Here is a 23,551-nt window from a genome sequence, read left to right as displayed (position 1 = left end):
AGGTCAGGAGTTTGAGTTCAGCCTGACCAACATGGTGAAATCCCATCTCTAATAAAAATACGAAAGTTAGCCAGCCTTGGTGGTGTGTGCCTGTAATCCCAGCTACTCAGGAGGCTGAGGCAGGAGAATTGCTTGAACTTGGGAGGCGGAGGTTGCAGTGAACTGAGATCACGCCACTGCATTCCATCGTAGGTGACAGAGAGAGACTCCATCTCAAAAAAAAAAAAAAAAGAATATTGGCCCCCATTCTCTTCTGGCTTGTAGGGTTTCTGCTGACTTCCCTTTGTGAGTAACCCAAGCTTTCGCTCTGGCTGCCCTTAACATTTTTTCCTTCATTTCAACCTTGGTGAATCTGACAATTATGTGTCTTGGGGTTGCTCTTCTCAAGGAGTATCATTGTGGTGTTCTCTGTATTTTCTGAATTTGATTGTCGGCCTGTCTTGTTAGGTTGGGGAAGTTCTGGATAATATCCTGAAGAGTGTTTTTCAACTTGACTCCATTTCTCCTGTGACTTTCAGGTACACCAATCAAACGTGGATCTGGTCTTTTCACATAGTCCCATATTTCTTGGAGGCTTTCTTCGTTCCTTTTTATTCTTTTTTCTCTAATCTTCTTGCTTTATTTCGTCAAGTTGATCTTCAGTCTCTGATATCCTTTCTTCTGCTTGATCAGTTCGGCTATTGATACTTGTGTATGCCTCACAAAGTTCTCGTGCTGTGTTTTTCAGCTCCATCAGGTCATTTATTTTCTTCTCTACACTGGTTATTCTATTTAGCAATTCGTCTGACCTTTTTTCAAGGTTCTTAACTTCCTTGCATTGGGTTAGAACATGCTCCTTTAGCTCAGATTAGTTTGTTATTACCTACCTTCTGAAGCCTACTTCTGTCAGTTTGTCTAACTCATTCTCCATCCAGTTTTGTTCCCCTGCTGGTGAGGAGTTGTGATTATTTGGAGAAGAGGCGTTGTGTTTTTCGGAATTTTCAGCCTTTTTGTGTTGGTTTCTCCCCATCTTCGTGGATTTATCTACCTTTGGTCTTTGATGTTTGTGACCTTCGGATGGGGTCTTTGAGTGGACATGCTATTCTTCTGTTGTTCGTTTTCCTTCCAACAGTCAGGCCCCTTTGCTTCTGGTCTGCTGCACTTTACGAGAGGTCCATTCCAGACCCTGTTTGCTTGGGTGTCACCAGGAGAGGCTGCAGAACAGCAATCATTACTGCCTGTTCTTTCCCCTGGAAGCTTTGTCCCAGAGGGGCACCTGCCAGATGCCAGCAAAAGCTCTCCTGTGTGGGATGTCTTTCAGCCCCTGCTGGGAAGTGTCTCCCAGTCAGGGTACCTGGGGGTCAGGGACCCACTTGAGGAGGCAGTCTGACCCTTAGCAGAGCTCGAATGCTGTGTTGGGAGGTCTGCTACTCTCTTCAGAGCCATTAGGCAGGGATGGTTAAGTCTGCTGAAGCTGCACCCACAGCCATCCCTTCCCCCAGGTGCTCTGTCCCAGGGAGATTGGGGTTTTATCCATAAGTCCCTGACTGGGGCTGCTGCCTTTTTTTCAGAGATGCCCTGCCCAGAGAGGAGAAATCTGGCAGTCTGGCCTCAGTGGCCTTGCTGAGCTGCAGTGGGGTCTGCCCAGTTCAAACTTTTGGGTGACTTCGTTTACACTGTGAGGGTAAAACGCCTACTAAAGCCTCAGCAATGACAGATGCCCCTCCCCACACCAAGCTTGAGCATCCCAGGTGGATCTCAGACAGCTGCTGTGCTGGCAGTGAGAATTTCAAGGCAGTGGATCTTAGTTTGCTGGGCTCTGTGGGGATGAGACTTGCAGAGCCAGACCACTTGACTCCCTGGCTTCAGCCCCCTTTCCCGGGAAGTGTAGGGTTCTGTCTTGCTGGCATTCCAGGTGCCCCTGTGGTATGGAAAAAACAATACAACAACAACAAAAAGAAACTCTTGCAGCTAGTTTGGTGTCTGCCCAAATGGCTGCCCAATTTTTTACTTGAAACCCAGGGCCCTGATGGGGTAGGCACCGGAGGGACTCTCTTGGTCTGTGAATTGCGAAGACTGTGGGAAAAGCGTAGTATCTGGGCTGGAATGCACTGTTCCTCACGGTACAGTCCCTCACAGCTTCCCTTGGATAGGGGAGAAAATTTCCCAACCTCTTGCCCTTCCTGGGTGAGGTGATGCCTCACCCTGCTTCGGCTCACCCTCTTTGGGCTGCACCTACTGTCCAACCAGTCCCAGTGAGATGAACCAGGTACCTCAGTTGGAAATGCAGAAATCATCCAGCTTCTGCGTCGATCTTGCTGAGAATTGCAGACTGGAGCTCTTTCTATTCGGCCGTCTTGCCCGGGAACATGCAGATTTTTCTATTTGAATGTTGCCCTGGGTGGTACTGTTACTCTTCCAGTCTTTGCCACTCCACATGTAGGCAATTGCCAGTATGAAATAATCAAAAGAATAAGAATCCAGCTTAAAAGAGTATTCAAACACAAGCTGAGGATGCCCATCCAGGAAACACAGACTCCAAGGAAATAGGGTCAGTGCTTCAAAGTTGAAAAGTTAGGATCATATTTGTATAGGCAGAAAACAAAGATGTTTAGCAGAATAACATATTCCACAAAAAGTTGGCTTCTGAGTTACAGCAGTTTGATTAGTTACAGCTTGTTTGTTTTCTTTTTCCAATTTTAAAGAATATATTTAACATTCCATCTTAAAAAACATGTCTTTGTGTACGAGAAGAAAAAGGGAAGTTAATCTATAATGAAGATCAGCAGTAAAGAGGGAAGGAGTCTTCTCTGACATCCTTTAGTTTTTTGCAGCATTTAGCAAAGCAATGTAAGTTAGGGGGGAAAAAAGGCTAATCTGTAATCAGGGAAATCAAGGTTGTATCTGCCTAGGTTACAGCTGCCTGTTAATGACTGAGGTCCCAAAATCTCATTCCTTTAAGTCTCAAAATAAAAGTTCCAAACTTTGGTTTTGAATTACTTGTTTTCACACAATGAAAATATGAAGAATGACAGAGCATTGGCAGGGAGATGAGTTCATTGGGTGATGAGTTCATTGGGTGGTATTATTTGCTTACTGCTTGTTTTTTGCCTACACTAATAAAAGTTGTCAACATCTGTGAGGATAGGGAACAGAAAAAAATGAAAAACTGTACTTTAGTCCAGTAGTTCGCAGTGAGGTCACTGGATCAGAAACTCCATCATGTAAGAACTTGTTAGAAGTGCAGATTATATGGCCCCACCCCAGACGTAGTGAATCAGAAACCTTGGGAATGAGACCAGCAGCCTATGTTTCAAGAAACCTTCAAAGTAGTTGTGATAACCTGCTTTAGCCCAGGGATCGGCAGTCTACAGCCTATGGACCTAATCTGGTCTATAACCTGTTTTTTTGTAAGTAAAATTTTATTGAAACAAAACCATACCCGTTTGTTTATTTTAGTTTATGGATGATTTTGTGCTATAGCGGCAGAGTTGAGTAGTTACAATAGAGAACATATAGCCAAAGTATTTACCATCTGGTTCTTTACAGAAAAAGTTTGCTGACTCCTGCTTTAGACCTTAGGCACTAGAGGCCCAAACTCTGAATTTATGAGAATATATTTGCTAATTAAATTGAGGACCGTAAGGAAAAAAGATGAAACTTTTCATAGTTTTTACAAATTTTAACCTGTTATTTTTCCCTTTTAGTCAAGGATGCTATCTAAATGGGCCTTTTAATTCAAATCTACTGACTATCCCGAAGCAAAGGTCATCTTCTGTATCACTGACTCACCATGTAGGTCTGAGAAGAGCTGGTAAGAAATCATTCTTTATGATTCAGATATGGGGGTTCTCAAAGTATATGATAGTGTAAACAGTTTTCATCACACATTTACAGCTAATTTTGAATACAATTTCATGTGTTGTGAGTTAACATGACTTAGCAGTTTGGGGTGGCTACTAGTTGACCATTTGCTAATTCTTTCAGTAAACAGTTTTAGAATATCTACTCTGTACCAAGTACTTTGCTAAGCAGTAGGGATTCAGGGATAAAATATATAACTATTTAACTAACCTGAATGGTTGCAGACCCAGGACAAGGGAAAATCTTCAAGAAAGAGTATTTTTTTTCGTAGAATAGTAATTATGGAGAAAAGAATTTTAGTATTAGAATAAAAAAAAACTATGACTTCATCCTGGAAAAACATTATAATAGGAATTTTTTTAATTAAAAGATTATAGAATGATTAAAAACTCTTAGATGAAAGATATGTTAACAAATACAACGTAGGAATAGCAAAGCAATACTGATAAATTCTGCTTTTAAAGTACATTATGGCTGATATTACATAGATACAATTTTGTGATTGAGATATACAATTACAACATTCTTTTATACACAATACACTACAAAGCATGTGAAGAGGTCAGAAAATGTTACTGATAATCAAGAAAAGCAGGCACTAGAAAAAGATCTACATATGATATTGATGCTGTATTTTACAATCTTTAAAATAACAATGATGTTTAAAAGGAAATGGAAGGAATAATGGCTAAAATGAATGGATACTTCAAATAGAGAACTAGAACACATAGAAAAGAAATGGACAGTCTAGAATTGAGAAATGCACTTGATTAAATTAAAAGCTTATTCAATGGTTTAAGAATGGATTGGATACAATAGAATACAAAAGTAGTGAACTTGAAGACAGAGATAGAAAATTTCCAAACTGAAGCGCAGAGAAGGAAAAATATATAAATAACAGAACAAAGTTTAAGAGACATATGGGACATAGAATTTCTAAAATACGTGTGACTGAAGTTCCAGAAGGAAAGGAGAGAAACAAAAGGGCGGAATAATTTCCCAAAACTAATAAAAGAAAGCAAATAACAAATTCATAAAGTGTAGTGAGCCCCAAGCAGGATAAATACAAGAAAATCACAGCTAGATATATGAGTCAAGCCTCTAAATTATAAAGAAAACGTTTCAAAAGCAACCAAGCAAGGTTGTTTTTATTTTTCAAGGAACAACAATAATACTGACAGTGACTTGTTAACAGCAACTGTGAACTCCAAAGACAATGGAGTGGCATATTTTAAAAGGTGTCGAAAGAATAAAACTTGACAACATAGAATTCTTTATCCAATGAAGAAATATTCTTGAAAAATTAAATTGGAATAAAAATTTGTTTTAGTATCCTCACTCTCCTGTGACAGTAACTGTGGTGATGGGTATGTTAATTAACTTGATTGTGGTAATCATTTCACAGTAAAAATGTAAATCAAGTCATTATGTTGTACACCTTGAATACATGCAGTTTTTGTCAATTATACCTCAGTAAATCTGGAAAAAATCTTTTAGTAAATCAGATGAGAAGCAGAAAAACATACATTTTTTTCAAACAAACAAAAGCTGAAAGAATTTGTAGGTGGCAGACCTGTGCTTCTAAGATTCAGTAAAGCAAGTTTCTTAGGCAGGAGGAAAATTATCCAGATTGAACCATGGAACTGCAAGAACAAACCAAAAGCACTGGTAAGGCTAAATAGGTGGGTGAGGATTAAAAAATATTGATGGGTCAAAAAGTGGGCAAAGGATATGAATAGACACTTCTCAAAAGAAGACAATTATGCAGCCAACAGACATATGAAAAAATGCTCATTATCACTGGTCATCAGAGAAATGCAAATCAAAACCACAATGAGATAACATGTCACGCCAGTTAGAATGGCGATCACTAAAAAGGATTATAAATCATGCTACTATAAAGACACATGCACACGTATATTTATTGCAGCACTGTTCACAATAGCAAAGACTTGGAACCAACCCAAATATCCATCAAGAACAGACTGGATAAAGAAAATGTGGCACATATACACCATGGAATACTATGCAGCCATAAAAAGGATGAGTTCATGTCCTTTGCAGGGACATGGATGAAGCTGGAAACCATCATTCTCAGCAAACCATCACAAGAACAGAAAACCAAACACCACACGTTCTCACTCATAAGTGGGAGTTGAACAGTGAGAACACATGGACACAGGGTGGGGAACATCACACACTGGGGCCAGTCCGAGGGGGGAGGCCTGGGAGAGGGATAGCGTTAGGAGAAATACTTAATGTGTGTGACAAGCTGATGTATGCAGCAAAACACCATGGCACGTGTATACCTGTGTAGCAAACCTGCACATCGTGCACATGTACCCTAGAACTTAAAGTATAATAATAATAAAAAATTGATGGGTAAACACAATAATAACTTTCTTTTAGCATTTATGAAATACGTAGAAGTCAATATATGACAACAGTAGCATAAAGGGTAGTCAAGGGGTAAATGGACTTAAATTTGTCATAAGGTACTAGCAATGCTTGAAAAACAGTAAAAAGTTCTAATTTAAGATAAACTAATAATCAAAGATGAACATTGTAATATCCAGGGGGCCAATTAAAAGACCAATAGAAAAAGATATAACTAAAAAGCTTATAAGGAGATAAAATGACATGATTAAAAAAAACTTGAATAAGAATCTGAGAAAAGAAAAGCAAAAACAGAAGAAACACGTAAAAAGTAAATAGCAGCATGATGGATTAAGCACACTTTATTACATTAAATATATACCTTTGGGGCAGAGGAAGGGATCTGACTAGAGTTGTCAGTATATTATCTGAAATGTCAAGTTTTCAACAAAAAATTACACTCCAATTAAAAGACAAAGATTAGGCTGGGCACTGTGACTCACACTTGTAATCCCAGCACTTTGGAAGGCTCAGGTGGGTGGATCACCTGAGGTCAGGAGTTCGAGACCAGCCTGGCCAACATGGTGAAACCCCATCTCTACAAAATACAAAACTAAAAAATACAAAAATTAGCCAGACGTGGTGGTGGGTGCCTGTAATCCCAGCTACTTGGGAGGTTGAGGCATGAGAATCGCTTGAACCTGAGAGACAGAGATTGCGGTGAGCCGAGATTGTGCCACTGCACTCGAGCCTAGGCGACAGAGTGAGACTTCGTCTCAAAAAAAAAAAAAAAAGAATCTTCTGACTGCTCATTGGTTGATGTCCAAATTATGCTGATCCCCTGACTTCCAGGAAACCATGCTTAAAAATATAATCAAAAACTTAACAGAAAAAGCTAACAGAGAACTAAGTAACTACACATTGCAGGAGAAACAGAATCTACACAATTAGTTCAGGTAAGTCACTAAACAAATAATCAGAAAGAAGAAAACAAACACAAAACCAGCAACATAATAGACCTTTGGTGTTGGAGGGATCTGATATAAAGCTGTTACAGTATTTTATGTAAAATGTACAATTTTTAACAAAAATATATGAAACATGCAAAGATACAAGAAATTTTTGACATATACCCAAGGAAAACGTAACCAACAGAAATTATCCCTGAAGTGGATTAGAGTTTGGACTTAGTATAAAACAAAATTGTGACATGGTTTTAATAATTATAGAGTAAGGCTACTTTTACCTCAATATTGGATTAGTGGTTCTAGCCAGGGCAATTAGGTAAGAAGGAATAAAAGGAAAAAGTAAAACTGTGTTTGCAGATGGCATGAGCTTATATATATAAAATCCTAAGAAATTCACTAAAACCTATTATCATCAATAAATAAGTTTATCAATGTGGCAGGATATACAAAAATCAATTTATTTCTATATGCTAACATTAAGGAATCCAAAACTCAAGTTACAAAAAGATTTCCATTTACAGTTAGCATTAAAAAATCTTTGAAATAAATTTAACAAAATAGTATAACACTTTGACAATGAAAACTATAAAATATTGTTGAAATTAAAGAAGACCTAAATATATTGGAAGACATTCCACGTTTAAGGATCAGAAAACTTAATATTATTAAATGGCAGTATTCTTTAAATTGCACTAGATTCGATACAATCCTTATCAAAATTTCAGCTTTGCCAGAATTGACAGTCTGATGCTAAACTTCATGTAGAAATGCAAGAGTCCCAGAATAGCCAAAACAGTTCTTTAATAAAAAAGAAGAAAAAGTATGAGGACTCCCACTTTCAAATTTTAAAACTTACTACCAGGCTACAATAATTTAAATAGTATGGTACTGGCATAGAGATATTTCTGTTCAATGAAATAGAATTCAGGTTTTAGAAATAAACCTTGACATATATGGTCAAGTGATTTTCAACAAGGATACCAAGATAATTCATTGAGGAATGAATCATATTTTCAATAAATAGTGCTGGGACAAGTGGTTATGAACATGCAAAATAATTGATTTAGAATCCTACCTCTCACCATACTGAAAAATTAACTTGAAATACATCATAGACTCAAATGTAAACATTAAAGCCATAAGAGAGAACAAGTGTCGGCAAGAGTGTGGAGAAAAGGGAAACTTTTGTACACAGGGAATGTAAATCGGTGCAGCCATTATGGAATACAGTATAGAGATTTCTCAAAAAATTAGATAGAACTGACATATGACCCAGCAATTTCTCTTCTGGGTATATACCCAAAGGAAATGAAATCAACACCTTGTAGAGATATCTGCTTTCCCATGTTCATTCACAGTAGCCAAGGTTTGGAAATAACCTAACTGTTAATCGATGGATGAGTGGAGCAAATAATATTTATATTTTTATATATATATATATATTATATATATATAATGGAATATTATTTGGCTTTATCAAGGAAGGAGATCCTGCCATTTGTGACAATATGGATGAACCTGGAGAACATTATGCTAAGTGAAATAAGTCAGACACAGAAAGAAAAATACTACTTGGGGTCTCACTTATATATGGAATCTGCAAAAAAAAGTCAAGATTCATAGAAAAAGAGTAAAATGGTGGTTACCAGGAGCTTGATGGGGTAGTGGAAATGGGGAAATAGAGGTCAAAGGCTACAAAGTTGTAGATATATAGGATCAAGAAGTCTAGAGATCTAAAGTACAGCATGAAAACTATAGTCAATAATAATACATTGTATACTGGAAATTTTGCTAAGAGAATAGATTTTTAGGTGCTCTTACCACACATACATACACAAAAGGTGTCTGTGAGATGATGGATATGTTAATTTGCTTGACTGTAGTAACCATTTCACCATGTTTGTGTATATCAAAACATCATGTTCTATGCCTTAAATATGTACAATAAAAAGAAGCAAAAATAAAAGCACACATTATGAAAAAAGCTTCCATTATACCCTTTGTACTAGAAAATGAACTGGAAGCCAAATAAAAGAAAAAGGATTCCATGAGGAATAAAAGTTAAAACCATAAAACTTATAGAAGAAAACATCAGAGAAAATATTGTGACTTTGGGTTTCGAGTAAGGCATTCTTAAATGTGATACCAAATGCATGGTCCATAAGTGAAAAATATTGATACATCAGAATTCATCAAAATTGAAAACATTTGTACTTTAACAGACAGCATCAGGAAAGTGAAAAGACACAGGATAAGATAAAATGTTGGCAAATCATATTTGACAACAGGCTTGTATCCAGAATATGTAAATAACTCTTGACAACTCAATAAGAAAAAGAAAAAATGGCCTGATTAAAACATAGATCTCAACCTGGGCAACCTAGCAAGACCCTTTCTCTACAAGAATAATAATAATAATAATAATAAATTAGTTGGGCATAGTGGTGTGACTTGTGGTGGCACCAGCTGCTCAGGAGGCTGAGTTAGGCGGATCACTTGATCCCAGGAGGTAGAGGCTGCAGTGAGCTATGCTGATACTGCAGCACTCCAGCCTGGGTGATAGAGCCAGATCCTGTCTCAAAAAAAAGTATAAATAAAAATAAAAGAAGGGAAAGAAAATAGAAGGTCTGAATAAATGTTTCTCCAAAGAACATATACAAGTGGCCCATAACCATATGAAAAGATGCTCAGGATCATTAATATTTTGGAAAATACAAGTCAAAACCACAGGGAGGTACCATTTTACACCCACTAGGATGTCTGTAATTATAAAGACAGACAGTAACATGTTTGGGTAAAAAATATTCAGAAGTTAGAACACTATCCAATACATTGCTGATGGGAAAGTAAAATGATATAGCCACTTTGGAAGACAATTTGGCAGTTTCTCAAATTTTAAACAAGTTACCACATGACCCAGAAAATCTACTCCTTGATACATATCCAAGAGAAGTGAAATCGTAGGTCCACACAAAAACTTGTACGTAAATGTGTATAGCAGCATTATTCATAGTAGCCAAAATTAGAAACAACCTAAATGGCTATCAATAAATGGTTAAACAAAACGTGGCTTAACCATACAGTAGAATATATTTTGTCACAAAAATAAAATGGAGTAGCACTACGTGGCATACCGTTGAATGAACCTTGAAAACATTATGCTAAGTTAAATAAGGCAGTCACAAAAGACTACAGAGTGTACAAATCTACTCATATAAAATGTCTAAAATGGACAGATATATAGATATAGAAAGTATTAGTGGTTACTATGATTTTAATGTTTGTGTACCTCCAAAATTCACATGTTGAAACCTAATCCCCAATGAAACAATATTAAGAGCTGGAGCCTTTTGGAAATGACTAGGTCATGAGGTTGGAGCCTTTGTGAATGAGATTAGTGCCCTTATAAATGAGGCCTGCGGGAGCTAGCTATCCTGTCAGCCATGTGAGGATACAGTGAAAAAATTACCATCTGTGAGGCAGAAACTGAGCCCTCACCAGACATCAAGTCTGCTGGCACCTTGGTCTTGGTCTTCCCAGCCTCCAAAACTGTGAACAGCCAATTTCTGTTGTTTACAAATTACCCAGACTAAAGTATTTTTTATAGCAGCTTGAATGAACTAAGACAGTGGTCACCTGTAACTATGGGTAGGAGGGACAGCAATAGGGAATGACTGCTAATGGGTATAGGGTTTCTTTTTGAGTTTATGGAAATATTCCAGAATTAGATAGTGGTGATAGTTTCACAACTCTGTGGATTTTTAAATTCCCTGAATTGTACAGTTTAAAATAGTAAATTTTATGGTATGTGAATGATATCCTAAAAAACTGTTTAAAAAACACATAAGCATGTTCTGTCACCACAGTGTAATTAGATTTAAAAACATCTATCAATAGATCTGCAGAAAATCCTCAAATTATAAATAACCTATGAGTTAAGAAAAAACAATGAAAATTAGAAATTATTTTGAGCTGAATAATAATGAAAATAAGACTTATTAAAATGTGGGAAGAAGCTAAAGCAGTGCTTTGTTGGGAAATTTATAGCAAAAAAAGAGAAAAATTAAAAATCAGTTAAGCTTACATTTTAAGAAGCTGTAGGTTTAACAGCAAAGTAAACCAAAAGAAAGAAGAAAACGTGACACTGATACAAAAAGATGACACTGATACAAAAAATGATAAAAAGTCTGAAGAGTCATATATCTTCTAACGAAATTCAACCTGTAGTTAAAAACCTTCCTACAAATAAAATTGTAGCTCCAAATGACTTTACTGGTAAATTCTTCCCAATATTTAATATTGTTATGAAAGATTATATCCAGTGCCTTAGTTTTCTGTAGCTGCTTGCTGTAAACTGAATATTCATATCCCCTCACTTACACCCCAATTCATATGTTGAAACCTAATCTTCAATGTGATGGTATTTGGAGCTGGAGCCTTTGGAAGTTGATTAGGTCATATGAGTGAACTCTTTGTGAATGGGATGAGTGCCTTATAAAAGAGACCTCAAAGAGCTCTCTAATCCCTTCCACCATGTGAGGACATGGCCATCAGTGAAACAGGAAGTGGGCCATGATCAGACACCACATCTGCCAGTGTCGTGATCTTGCACTTTCCAGCCTCCAGAACTGTGAGAAATAAATTTCTCTTATTTATAAAATACCTAGTCTATGGTATTCTGTTATAGCAATCCAAATGGACAAAGACATTACTGTACCAAATTACCATATGCTTAGTGACTTAAGTAACACAAATTTATTCTTGTAATTCTGGAGGTCGATGTTTGAAATTGATCTCATTGGGCCCAAAGCAAAGTGTCAGCAGGGCTGTGTTTCTTCTGGGATAATCCATTTTCTTTGCATTTTCCAGTTTCCAGAGGCCTTTCTAGAGCTTGCCTGCCTGCATTCCTGGCCCATGACCCCATTACTCCATCTTCATTGCCAGCAATGTCAGTCTGAATCCTGATGCTGCCATCTCTCTGGCTTTTTTATGTCTGACTCTCTCTTTTACTTAGGCATAGGACTCAGCCGTGTGTGACTCTTATAATGACAAGAACCCTTGTCATTACATTGAGTGCAACTAGATAATCCAGGATAATCTCCCCATCTCAAGGTTAACTGATCAGCAACCTTAAGTCCATTTGCAATTTAAATATCCCTTTGCCATGCAATCTAACATATAGGTTCTGTGGTTTAGGATATGGACGTCTTTGGGGGTGATTATTCTGCTTACCACAGCCAATCTTACACATCTCTTTCACTGAAAAGGGAAAGAGGAAACACCAAATTTTTATAAGGCCAGCATAACCCTAATATCGAAACCTGACAAGGATATTACAAGAAAATTAGAAGCCTACGTCTCTTGTGAATATAGATACAAAAATCCTAAACAAAAAGTTACACATATAATTGAGTAATATATTAAAATGTTAATACCATAATGTCCATGTTAGGAAGTATTATTACAGGAATATAAAGTCTGTTTAACCTTTGAAAATTCACTGCATTAATAGAATAAAAGAGAATAATCATATGGTCATCTTAATTGGTACAGAGAAAGCTTTTCATGTATGTTCATTTGATAAATTTGATAATTACAGTAAAAAATTTTAAGCAAATTGGGGATAGAGGGAACATTTTTAATCTGATAAAGTATCTATCAAAAATGTTTTTCAAACATAATACATAATGAAATACTGAGCATTTTTCTCCTGACTTTGGAAACAAGATAAAGATGTTCACTGTAAACACTTGTCTCCAACATTATCCTGTAATTTCTAGACAATGCATGAAGACAAGATAAAGAAACAGAATAAATACTGGAAAGGAAGATATAAACCCTTTTCTTTATTTGCAGATTGCTGTTTTGTATATATAGAAAATCTAGAAGGCTCTAAAAATATAGAATTAAGTAAATTTTGCAATATTTTAATTGTACAGAAAAATTAATTGTATTACTCTATACTATCAGAAAGTGGTTGAAAATGAAATTTAGAACACCATTTACCTCAGCATCAAAAGCCATCAATTACCTAGAGATACATTTAATAAAAAATATGCAGTGCTGCTACACTCCATGATTTTAGGGAAAAATTTCCGTAACAAGACATAAAAATACTTACCATATGGGATTAGATGAATAAATCTGACTACGTGAAAATTAATAACCTCTTTATTAAAAAGTCATATAAAGGCCGGGTGTGGTGGCTCACACCTGTAATCCCAGCACTTTGGAAGGCCGAGGCTGGTGGATCATTTGAGGTCAGGAGTTCAAGACCAGCCTGGTCAACATGGTGAGACCCCCATCTCTACTAAAAATGCAAAAAAATTAGCCGGGCATGGTGGCGGGCGCCTGTAGTCCCAGCTACTCAGTAGGTTGAGGCAGGAGAATGGCATGAATCCGGGAGGCAGAGCTTGCAGTGAGCCGAGATCTCGCCATTGCACTCTAGCCTGGGCAACTGAGCGAGACTCCGTCTCAAAAAAAAAAAAAAAATTAGCCAGCCAGGTGTAGTGGCGGGCACCTGTAATCCCACCTATTTGGTAGGGTGAGGCAAGAGAACTGCTTGAACCCAGGAGACAGAGGCTGCAGTGAGCTGAGAGTGTACCACAGCACTCTGGCCTGGGCGATAGAGTGAGACTCCATCAAAAAAAAAAAAAGTCATAAAAAGATTTGAAAATAGTAATAACATCTGAGAAGGAACTAGAATTCAGCTGTATAAAGAACTTTGTCAGTGGAAGAATTATGGACAACTATTCATTTTCTGTTGCTGCATATCAGATTACAACAAATATAGCAGTTTTTGTGCAAGAGTCCACACACAACTGAGTCCTCTGCTTAAGGCGTCGTAAGTCTCGAAACTAGATGTTGGCTCTTCCTTGTTCTCATCTGAAGAATCAGCTGAGAATGAATCGACTGCCAGGCTCATTCAGGTTGTCCTCAGAATTCATTTCCGTTGGTTGTGGATTCTTGATGGCTCTGGGTTCTTGATAGCTGTTGGCTGGAGGCCACCCACAGTTTGTAGAGGCTGCCCATAGTTTTTTGTCACATGGTCTTCCTCACTATGGCTGCTCACTTCATGGAGTTAGCAAGGAGAATCTCTAGAGTGAGTCTCTAGCAAGATGGAATCCATAATGAAACATAATCATAGGGGTGACATCCTGTCATCTTTCTTTTGATAAGAAGCTAGTCACAGATGTTTTCTACACAAAGACATGAACACCAGGGAGCAAGGGTTAATGGGACTACCTTAGAGTGTGTCCATCACCACAAGCCAATGGAAAAATTGGCAAAAGACTTGAACGAGCATTTCAGCAGAAAACTATACAAATGGCATATAAACATGAAATGTGCTTAACCTTATTAGTAATGAGGAAATTAAAAAGTGAGGGTACAGTGCTCTTTTATTTACCATCAGATTGGCAAAAAATAAAGAACATTATATTTATACACGCACACACATGCAGAGAAAGAGAGAGAGAAAGTTTGTTTTAAGGGATTAGCTCACACAACTGTGAGGGCTTGCAAGGCAGGCAAGTAGGAAATTTTCAGGACAGTCTGGCAGGCTGGAAATTCCAGCAGGGGTTAATGTTGCAGTCTTGAACCTGAGACAAAATTTTTTCCTCTTTGTGAGACCTCAATCTTTTCTTGTAAGGCTCTAAGCTAATTGGATGAGGTCCACCCATGTTATAGAAGTTAATCTGCTTTACTCAAAATTTATCGATTTAAATGTTAATCACATCTGAAAAATATCTTCATGACAACATCTATACTAGTGTTTAAATAAACAACTGAGCACCATAACCAAGTTGACACCAGCGCACACATCTATAAGTTTACTAGTATGCCTGAAAATATTGTAGCTCCTTAATGACTGTTACTTGTTTTCCTTTCTGAATGAGACTTTACTTGGGTCTTTATTTTCAAATAAGGTTATAAATCTGCCTGCCTCTTTCCAGATATATCCATACTGCTTTAGTTTGAGGTACTCAGCAAAGGTTTCTGGAATAAATAGACAGAATTATAGACTCATCTTATGTGTTGCTGAAGCACTCTGTTTTATTCCCTTGTTAAGCACTTAGCACTTGTTTGTATTCTTCACTATGTGCTAGCTTCATTGAGTTTCAGGGATGGCATCTTTTTCTCCATTGTGAAACCCAGTGTATTTTCCAGCATATAGTAAGCTCTAAATATTTGTTGAATGAATGAATCAGCTGGAAATATTTTCATGTAATTTTTAAAGCGATCTGACATTACGTTAGCATATGATGTTATTCTCAACTTGCTTAATGCTATTAAGAATTTTAGTTCTTTGGCCAGATGCAGTGGCTTAAGCCTGTAATCCCAGCATTTTGGGAGTCTGAGGCAGGGGGATCACTTGAGCCCAGGAGTTTGAGACCAGCCTGAGCAACATCGTGAAACCCTGTCTCTACAAAAAAATACAAAAATTAGCTGGGTACAGTGGCTTGTGCCTGTAGTCTCCAAGACCAGAGGATCAATTGAACCCAGGAGGTTGAGTCTGCAGTGAGCCATGATTGTGCCACTGCACTCCAGCCTGGGCAATGGAATGAGACCCCATCTCACACACAAAAAAGAGAATTTAAATAAAATTTAATTTTATTGAATTGAAAATAATACAATAAACTTTGGTAGAGATGCTTTGCTCATGTGGATTATCAGTCTGATAGGGACACATAGGTGAAAGTTAAAGACCAATAGGAATTAGGAAAATTTCTGCCATACAGTATGTATGTTTTAGTCATACCGTTCACATTTACCTATTATAAATGTAGATATTTACCCAACAAGGGGTGTTTACCCAGCAGCCATTGATCATGACAAATATGGCAAATATTGCTTAAGTTTCTAGAATATCTTGAGGCCCCATGTAGGAATTTATCATTTAATTGTAAATAATTTGCTTTTTTAAATAAGGAAAAAATCCATAAAGACACAAATATATTTAATAAACATATACACATAAATACATTCTTATTTATCTGTCTCCTTTCTTTTAATTTTTTAAGGTGTTTTATCCAGTCTGAGTCCTGTGAATTCTCCCAACTATGGACCAATGGCTGCTGGCTCTCTAACTAATCGATCACCCATAGAATTTCCTGATACTGCTGATTTTCTTAATAAGCCAAGCATTATTTTACAGAGATCTCTGGGCAATGCACCTAATACACCAGATTTTTATCAGCATCTTAGAAATTCTGATAGCAATCTGTGTAACAAGTAAGTTTCCCAACTGTTTATTATTTCTTTTTCAAAATGTTGATTACAGTTAAGTCCTCAACATTTTGGATAGGTTCTTGGAAACTCCAGCTTTAAGCATTTATAAATGACCATATTTTTTTCGGTGTTATAATGAAATGCCATTATTTGAAGATGTGCTATAAGTTGTTTCACTTAAAATGTCAGTTCTTAAAATGTCAGTTTTCAAAAACTTATCGATGATATTGAGGACTTTACTGTATTTTAATAAAGTATTACCGGTTTTCTAGTTCTTTGTTATAACTAGATGATGGATTCAGCCTATATTCTTTTCCTTATTTATCTAGTAGTTTTTATTCTAAATAAATGTCTTCTTATTTTAGTGGTTATTAATTTTTTAAATTAAATGGTCTCCATCTGAGGTAAAATGTAATGGTATTCTACCCATCCTAAGATCTTAATAAATATTAAATTATTTTAGTATACACTGCTTTAGTACCTATTGATAGTACCCAGTTCATATGGTGTTTGATCTTATTTCTGCTTTACTAATAGTAGAAGTTTACCTCAGATCCAGTGTTGACTTTTCAAAAATATTTTGTTTCCTTCAAGGACACATAGATACTTTCTAGGTTAAAGCCTTTTAACTTTATAGAGATTGGAATATTAGGATGTGTTGCAGTTGGGATCTTGGTTAAAAATTAAACAGATTTTCTAATTGTGTTCAGGTAAAAAACTTTTACCTCATTTACCATATATATTTATCTATTTTATTCTATAAGCTGTGGACATCAAATACTGAAATATGTTTCAACATCTGAATCAGACAGTACAGATTGCTGCAGTGGAAAATCAGGTGAGATTACAAAAGTCATATGTATTTGAGTTTAAGATAAATTTCTTACAGTGGTTTTTAGAATGGGAAAATGAATGAGTTTAACTTCAGTTTATCCATCTTTAAAATGAAGATTATTCTTTTTTACCCACTTCACACAGGATTTATTTAGAACAAATTATAAATAATAGATGATGAAAGTAATTCAAAGAATAAAAATGTCCTGTACAAATGAATGTAGTCTTCTTATGTTATATCTGTTGTTTATAAATAGTGAAATTATTTGTATTAACATTGAAATTTGTACTGCACAATCTAAACCCAAAAGGTATAAATTTTTTATGGCATAAAGAGGAGTTGTTTTAAAGTGTGGTTAATTATATCATTCTGAAATATTTTATATCCTCAAACAAGAAATGTTGTTGTTGATGAAATTATAGTTGTTTTATAACCTTAAAAATTGATGACTCAAACTACCAGTAGTAGTTAACTAAGTAATTCAGACCAACATTTCCCCTGAGGGCAACTAGAAAATGTGGACGAATTATTTTTTTTTTTAAATCTACTTGAAGCCATTGAAGAACTAAAAAGATCCTGTGAATCACCCATACAAGATCTGTTGGAAGATAGAACTCCAAGAAAGTGAGCCTGGAGTTTGGGGCTATCAAAAGAGTATATTCCAGTTCCACAGAGACCAGTGACTAATAGGATGAGCAATTTTATTAGTAGCTTCATGGGACTAGGAAGACAGAGACTAGAGTTGAAGGCTTGCCATGGTATGGATAACTTGATAAACTCTAAAGTGTTGTACCCTAAGAAAAAAGTTAAACCAAAAATAGATAAGCGTTTTCAGGGATTGTAGGCTCTTCTCAATCTGTTTACATACCATAAAATTTACCTTTTTAAAGTGTGCAATTTAATAGTTTTTTGTTTTTTGCATTTTAAAGGATTGTTAAAAAATAAAATAAAATAAAAAGACTAATTCTTCACAAACTCTTCCAAAAAATAGAAGAGGAGGGAACACTTCCCAACTCATTCTTTTTTTTTTTTTTTTTTTTTTTGGTATATCATTACAATGGAATTCAGTTCAGCAATTAAAGGAATAAACTTCTGATACATGCTGCAACATAGATGAACTTCAAAACATTATTCTAAGTGAAAGAAGCCAGGCTCAAAAGATCATACATTGTATGATTACATTTATATGAAATTCTTAAAAGACAAATTTATAGAGACAATAATCAGAACAGTTGTGGCGTAAAGTGAGAATAGGGATTAACTATAAATAGGCATGAAGGAACATTTTGGGGGGCGTGTTGAGGATGTTCTAAAATTGGATTGTAATGATTGCTGATAACTGCAAATATACTAAAATTGTTGAATTGTACACTTATGGGCTGAATGTTTGTGTTCCTCCAAAAATTTATGTGTTGAAATCCTATACCCCAATATGCTGGTATTGGGAGGTGAGGTCTTTGGGAGGTAATTAGGTCATGAAGGTGGATCCCTCATGAATGGGATTAGTTCCCTTGTAAAAGGGATCCCTTGTAAATGAACCCCAGAAAACTCTCTAGCCTTCTTTCCCACCGTGAGGATACAATGTGAAACCAGTAGTCTGCAACCTGGAAGAGGGCCCTCACTGGAACTTGGCCAGGCTGGCACCCTGATCTCAGACGTCCAGCTTCCCTAACTGTGAGAAATAAATTCCTATTTTTTTATAAGCCACTCAGTCTATAATATCCAGTTATAGCAGCCTGAACTAAGGCATTTTACAATAGGTAGATTTTAATGGTATGTAATTTATACTCAATAAAGTTTTTAAAAAGAACAATAATTTATTAAGTGTCATATTTCTTTGGGTGGACTAGCCTCAACTGGGAGATTGTCACCTGAGGACTTTCATGAGATTGCAGTCAGATATTGGTTGGGGAAGCAGTTATCTGAAGGATTGGTTGGGCAGAATTTCCAAGATGGATTACTCATGTGCCTGTTGGCTATTGACCAGTCCATCTAAATATGACCCTTCCATGGGCTTCTCCCAGTTTGTTGGTGGCATTCCAAGAGAGTAGGAAGTGGAAACTGCCAGTCCAGTTAATGACTCAACTCAGAACAGAGTGTCACTTCTGCCATATTCTGTTAATCAGAGCAGTCATGAGGCCTGTTGAGATTCCAGAGGGTTGGTAAACAAATGCTCTGTCTTGATAGAGGAATGATAAGAATACATTTCAGAAAAGTGTTTGGGACAAGAGATAGTGTTGCAGACATCTTTAGAAAAGAAATGCTACATTTATCTCACCTGTTTTTATTGTTATTTGTAAGATAATAGTCATTAGGAATTCATATCATTAAAAAGCAAATTATGTAATATACCTCGATTGCCAGCAATTTTTAGATTAACTGCTATTTTAGAATATCATTGTAGTTACTGCCTTAACTTACCATAAATACTTGAATAGTCTAAATTTAATTTTTTAAATTAAATGTTTTTCATTTGGAAAAAATAATATTTTCTAAACAGTAAAACTTCCAGATCATCATCTAATCAATTAATGATTGGTATATTCATTGTATTAGGTTGAGATTACACTAACATTTATTAGTCACCTGTTATGTATAACATCTTGTAAGGTAGGTATTATCCAAATTTTACAGGGGAGAAAGCTTGCCATTATTAAGTACAAAAATCATTCGGGTTTGAACCTAGTTTTCTGAAACTCAACTCCAATGAGTACTCTTAAGAATTCTTTTATTTGTTTTTTTTTTTTGAGACAGGGTCTTACTCTGTCACCCAGGCTAGAGAGTATGGTGGCACAATCATGGTTCACTGCAGCTTCCAACTCCTGAGCTCAAGCAGTCCTCCCTCCTCAGTCTTCTGAGTAGTTGGGACTACAGGCATAGGCCACCATGCCTGGCTAATTAAAAAAATTTTTTTTTGTAGAGATGAGAACTCGCTGTGTTGCCCAGACTAGTCCCAAACTTTTGGCTTCAAGTGATCGTCCTGCCTTGGCTTCCCAAAGCACTAGGATTATAGGTAGGAGCTGTTGTGCCTGGCCGAGATCTCTTTTTACAAACAAACAAACAAACAAAACTCTACATATTGAGTTTATAGCTTGCAATTATCATATAATCAGTACCCAGATCCAGAAACAAAATAAGAGGCTGGCCAAAATGGCCAACTAGAAGCAGCTAGTGTGCACTGCTCTCATGGAGAGAAATAGAAGGGGTGAGTACGTACAGCACCTTCAACTGAAACATCCATGTACACACATTGGGATTCATCAAGAAAACAACCCACAGAGAATGTAGAAAAGCAAGGCAGGATGACTGCCCGCCTGGGAGTGACATGGAGCCAGGGGAGCCTCCCTCGCCTAGGGAAGAATGACTGAGTGAGCAACCCTGGGGACCCATGCTTCTCCCGTAGATCTCTGCAACCCTTGGGTCAGGAAACCCCCGCTCATAAACCCACTGCACCAGGGTCTTCAGTCGGATATGCAGAGCTCTGTGGCATCTTGGCAGAGTAGCTGCTCAGCCACATGCGGAGCCCCAGGAGCTATAGATACTTGGGCTTCTAGGCAAAAGCAACTGCAACTCGGCAAAACAGGGGTTTAGACCCCCATACGGACCCCTAAGAAGCAGCTGAATTCAGGGGGCTGAGCAGCAATGGCCTGCAGGTCCCATGTCCACAGCATCTTACAAGATAAGACCACTGACTTGGAACTCCAGCCAGCCACTGGTAGCAGTGTTGATGTGTTGATGGAACTCCCAGAGGGAGGGGTAGGCTACCATCTTTGCTGTTTTGTAGCCTTAGCCATTGTTGCCTTCAGTGTAACCACCCTACAAAAAAGCAGCCAGCTTGCTTTTTTATGTGGGTCCCTGACGCCTCTTCTTCTCACTGGGCAGGACCTCCCAACCAAGGTAACCAGCCACTCTTGCCACTGTTATTCAGCTGGCAGTGGTTCTGAGCCTCCGGGGGATGGTGCTGCCAGGGGAAGGGACAGGCTGTTTCACAGCCTTTGCCATTGTTGCCTTCTGGCTCTAGGAAGTCCAAGGTGACTAGGGTCTGGAGCTGTCTTTCCCCACAGCTCTATGGGAAAGCAGCTAGACTGCTTTTTCACATGGGTCCCAGATCTCGTTCCTTTTCACTGGGCAGAATCTTGTGACCAAGGTCTACAACCACCCCTGCCAGTGTTTTCTGGCCAGCAATAGTATCAAACTTTGCTGGGACGGAGTTCCCAGAGGGAGGGGCAAGCTGCCATCTTTGCTGTTTTTCAGCCTTAACCATTGTTGCCTTTGGGATTTGGAGAGTCCAAAGTGACTGGGGGCTGCAGCAGACCCCCAACACAGCCCAACTGCTCTACAAAAAAGTGGCCAGACTGCTTTTTCACACAGGTCCTCAATCCTGTTCCTCCTCACTGTGTGGGACCTCCCAACTGGGGTGTCCAGCCATCTCTGCCGGTGTTTTCTGGCCAGCAGCAGTTTCAAACCTCCCCGGGATGGAGCTCCCAGAGGGAGAGGGGGACTGCCATCTTTGCTGTTTTACATCCTTCACTGTTGATACCTTCAGGTGCTAGATAAACCAAGGTGACTAGGGACTGGAGTGTACCCCCAGCATACTGCAGCAGCCCTACAGAAAAGTGACTAGACTGTTTGTTACATGGGTTTCCAATCTCATATATCTTCACTAGGCAGGTCCTCCTGGCCTGGTTCTTCAGCTACCGTCACCTCCAGGCTATCAAGCCAGTAGCAGCTCTGTAACTCCCTGAGACAGAGCTCCCAGTGGGTTGGGCAGGTTGCCATCTTTGCTGTCTCACAGCCCTAGGCTTTGCTGTCTTCAGGCTTTAGAGAGTCTTTGGGGACCAGAGGCTAGCCGGTCCAGAGCCCAGCACAGAGTACCTACCTCACAGAAAAGTGGCTGGACTGTTCTCCATACAGGTCCCGGTCCTCACTTCTCCTCTCAACATGGGACTCTAGCACAAACATGCTGTCCCTGTCTGACCACATCAATCAGAGGCAGCCCAGCTGTTAAAGGAACAGCCACATGCAGAGATAAGAAAGAACCAATGCAAGAACTCCAGCAACCTAAATGGTTAGTGTTTTATGACCTTCAGACAACCACACTAGTTCTTAACCAGGCTGAGCTGGCTGAAATGACAGAAATAGAATTCCGAATATGGATAGGAACAAAGATAATCAAGATCAGGAGAATGGCAAAACCCAATTCAAGAAAACTAAGAATCACAATAAAATGATATAGGAGCTGACAGAGGAAATAGCCAGTATGAAAAGGAACCTAACTGATCTGATAGAGCTGAAAACACACTACAGGAATTTTATGATGCAATTGCAAGTATAGCAGAAGAGACCAAGCTGAAGAAAGAATCTTGGAACTTGAAGACTGGCTCTCTGAAATAAGAAAGTAAGACAAAAGTTATTTTAAAAAGAATGAAAAGGAATGAGCAAAACCTCTAGAAATACGGGATTATGTAAAGAGGCCAAATCTACACATCATTGACATCCCTGACAGGAGAAAGCAAACAACTTGGAAAACACATTTCAGGATATTATCTATGAAAACTTCCCCAACCTTGCTAGAGAAGCCAACACCCAAACTCAGGAAATACAGAGAACTCCTGCAAGATTCTACTCAAGAAGATCATCCCCAAGATGCATAATCATCAGATTATCCAAGTTTGAAATCAAGGAAAGAATGTTAAAGGCAGCTAGAGAGAAGGGAACCCAGTCAGGCTAATAGTAGACATTTCAGCAGAAACCCCTACAAGCCAGAAGAGCTTGGGTTCCTATATTCAACATTCTTTAAAAAAAAAAAAACTTCAAGAATTTCATATACAGCCAAACTAAGCTTCCTCAATGAAGGAGAAATAAGATCCTTTTCAGATAAGCAAATGCTGAGGAAGTTTGTTACTACTGTTTGTTACTACCAGACCCACTTACAAGAGATCTTGAAAAGAGCACTAAATATGAAAGGAATAACCATTACCAGGTAATACAAAAAAATACAGTTAAGTACACAGACCCAATGATGTAAAGCTACCACACAAGCTGGCTTAATAACCAGGTAACAGCACAATGACAGGAACAGATCCACACATATCAATACTAACCTTGAGTGTAAATGGGCTAAATGCCCCATTTAAAAGGCATAGAGTGGCAAACTGGAATAAAAAAAAAAAAAGCAAGACCCAATGATATGCTGTCTTCAAGAGACAGTTTCACATTTCACAGGCTGTGACACCTGTAAGCTCAAATTAAAGGGATGGAGGAAAATCTACCAGGCAATTGGAAATCAGGAAAAAAG

General features: G+C 37.7%; 1 protein-coding gene across 4 annotated transcripts in view; it reads left to right on the top strand.

Moving 5' to 3' along the window:
• Nucleotides 1–23,551, top strand: part of PDE3B (phosphodiesterase 3B) — a 205,727-nt gene that overhangs the window by 140,437 nt on the left and 41,739 nt on the right. For 3 of the 4 annotated variants that reach the window (XR_012423377.1, XM_005578550.5, XM_074014222.1), the window contains exons 5-7: nucleotides 3,687–3,793; nucleotides 16,211–16,421; nucleotides 17,183–17,256. Coding sequence is in view for 3 of the 4 variants with exons in the window: in XM_005578550.5 (XP_005578607.3) it covers nucleotides 3,687–3,793; nucleotides 16,211–16,421; nucleotides 17,183–17,256 (392 nt within the window). In the remaining variant the exon portion in view is untranslated. Of the gene's footprint in view, nucleotides 1–3,686; nucleotides 3,794–16,210; nucleotides 16,422–17,182; nucleotides 17,257–17,807; nucleotides 19,061–23,551 lie in introns of those variants that run through there. The other variant, XM_074014221.1, reaches the window with a different exon arrangement.

Source organism: Macaca fascicularis, chromosome 14 (assembly GCF_037993035.2).
Source record: "Macaca fascicularis isolate 582-1 chromosome 14, T2T-MFA8v1.1".
Taxonomy (NCBI): domain Eukaryota; kingdom Metazoa; phylum Chordata; class Mammalia; order Primates; family Cercopithecidae; genus Macaca; species Macaca fascicularis.
The sequence above is the reverse complement of the archived record's forward strand: the minus strand, read 5'-3'. Positions and strand labels throughout refer to the sequence as shown.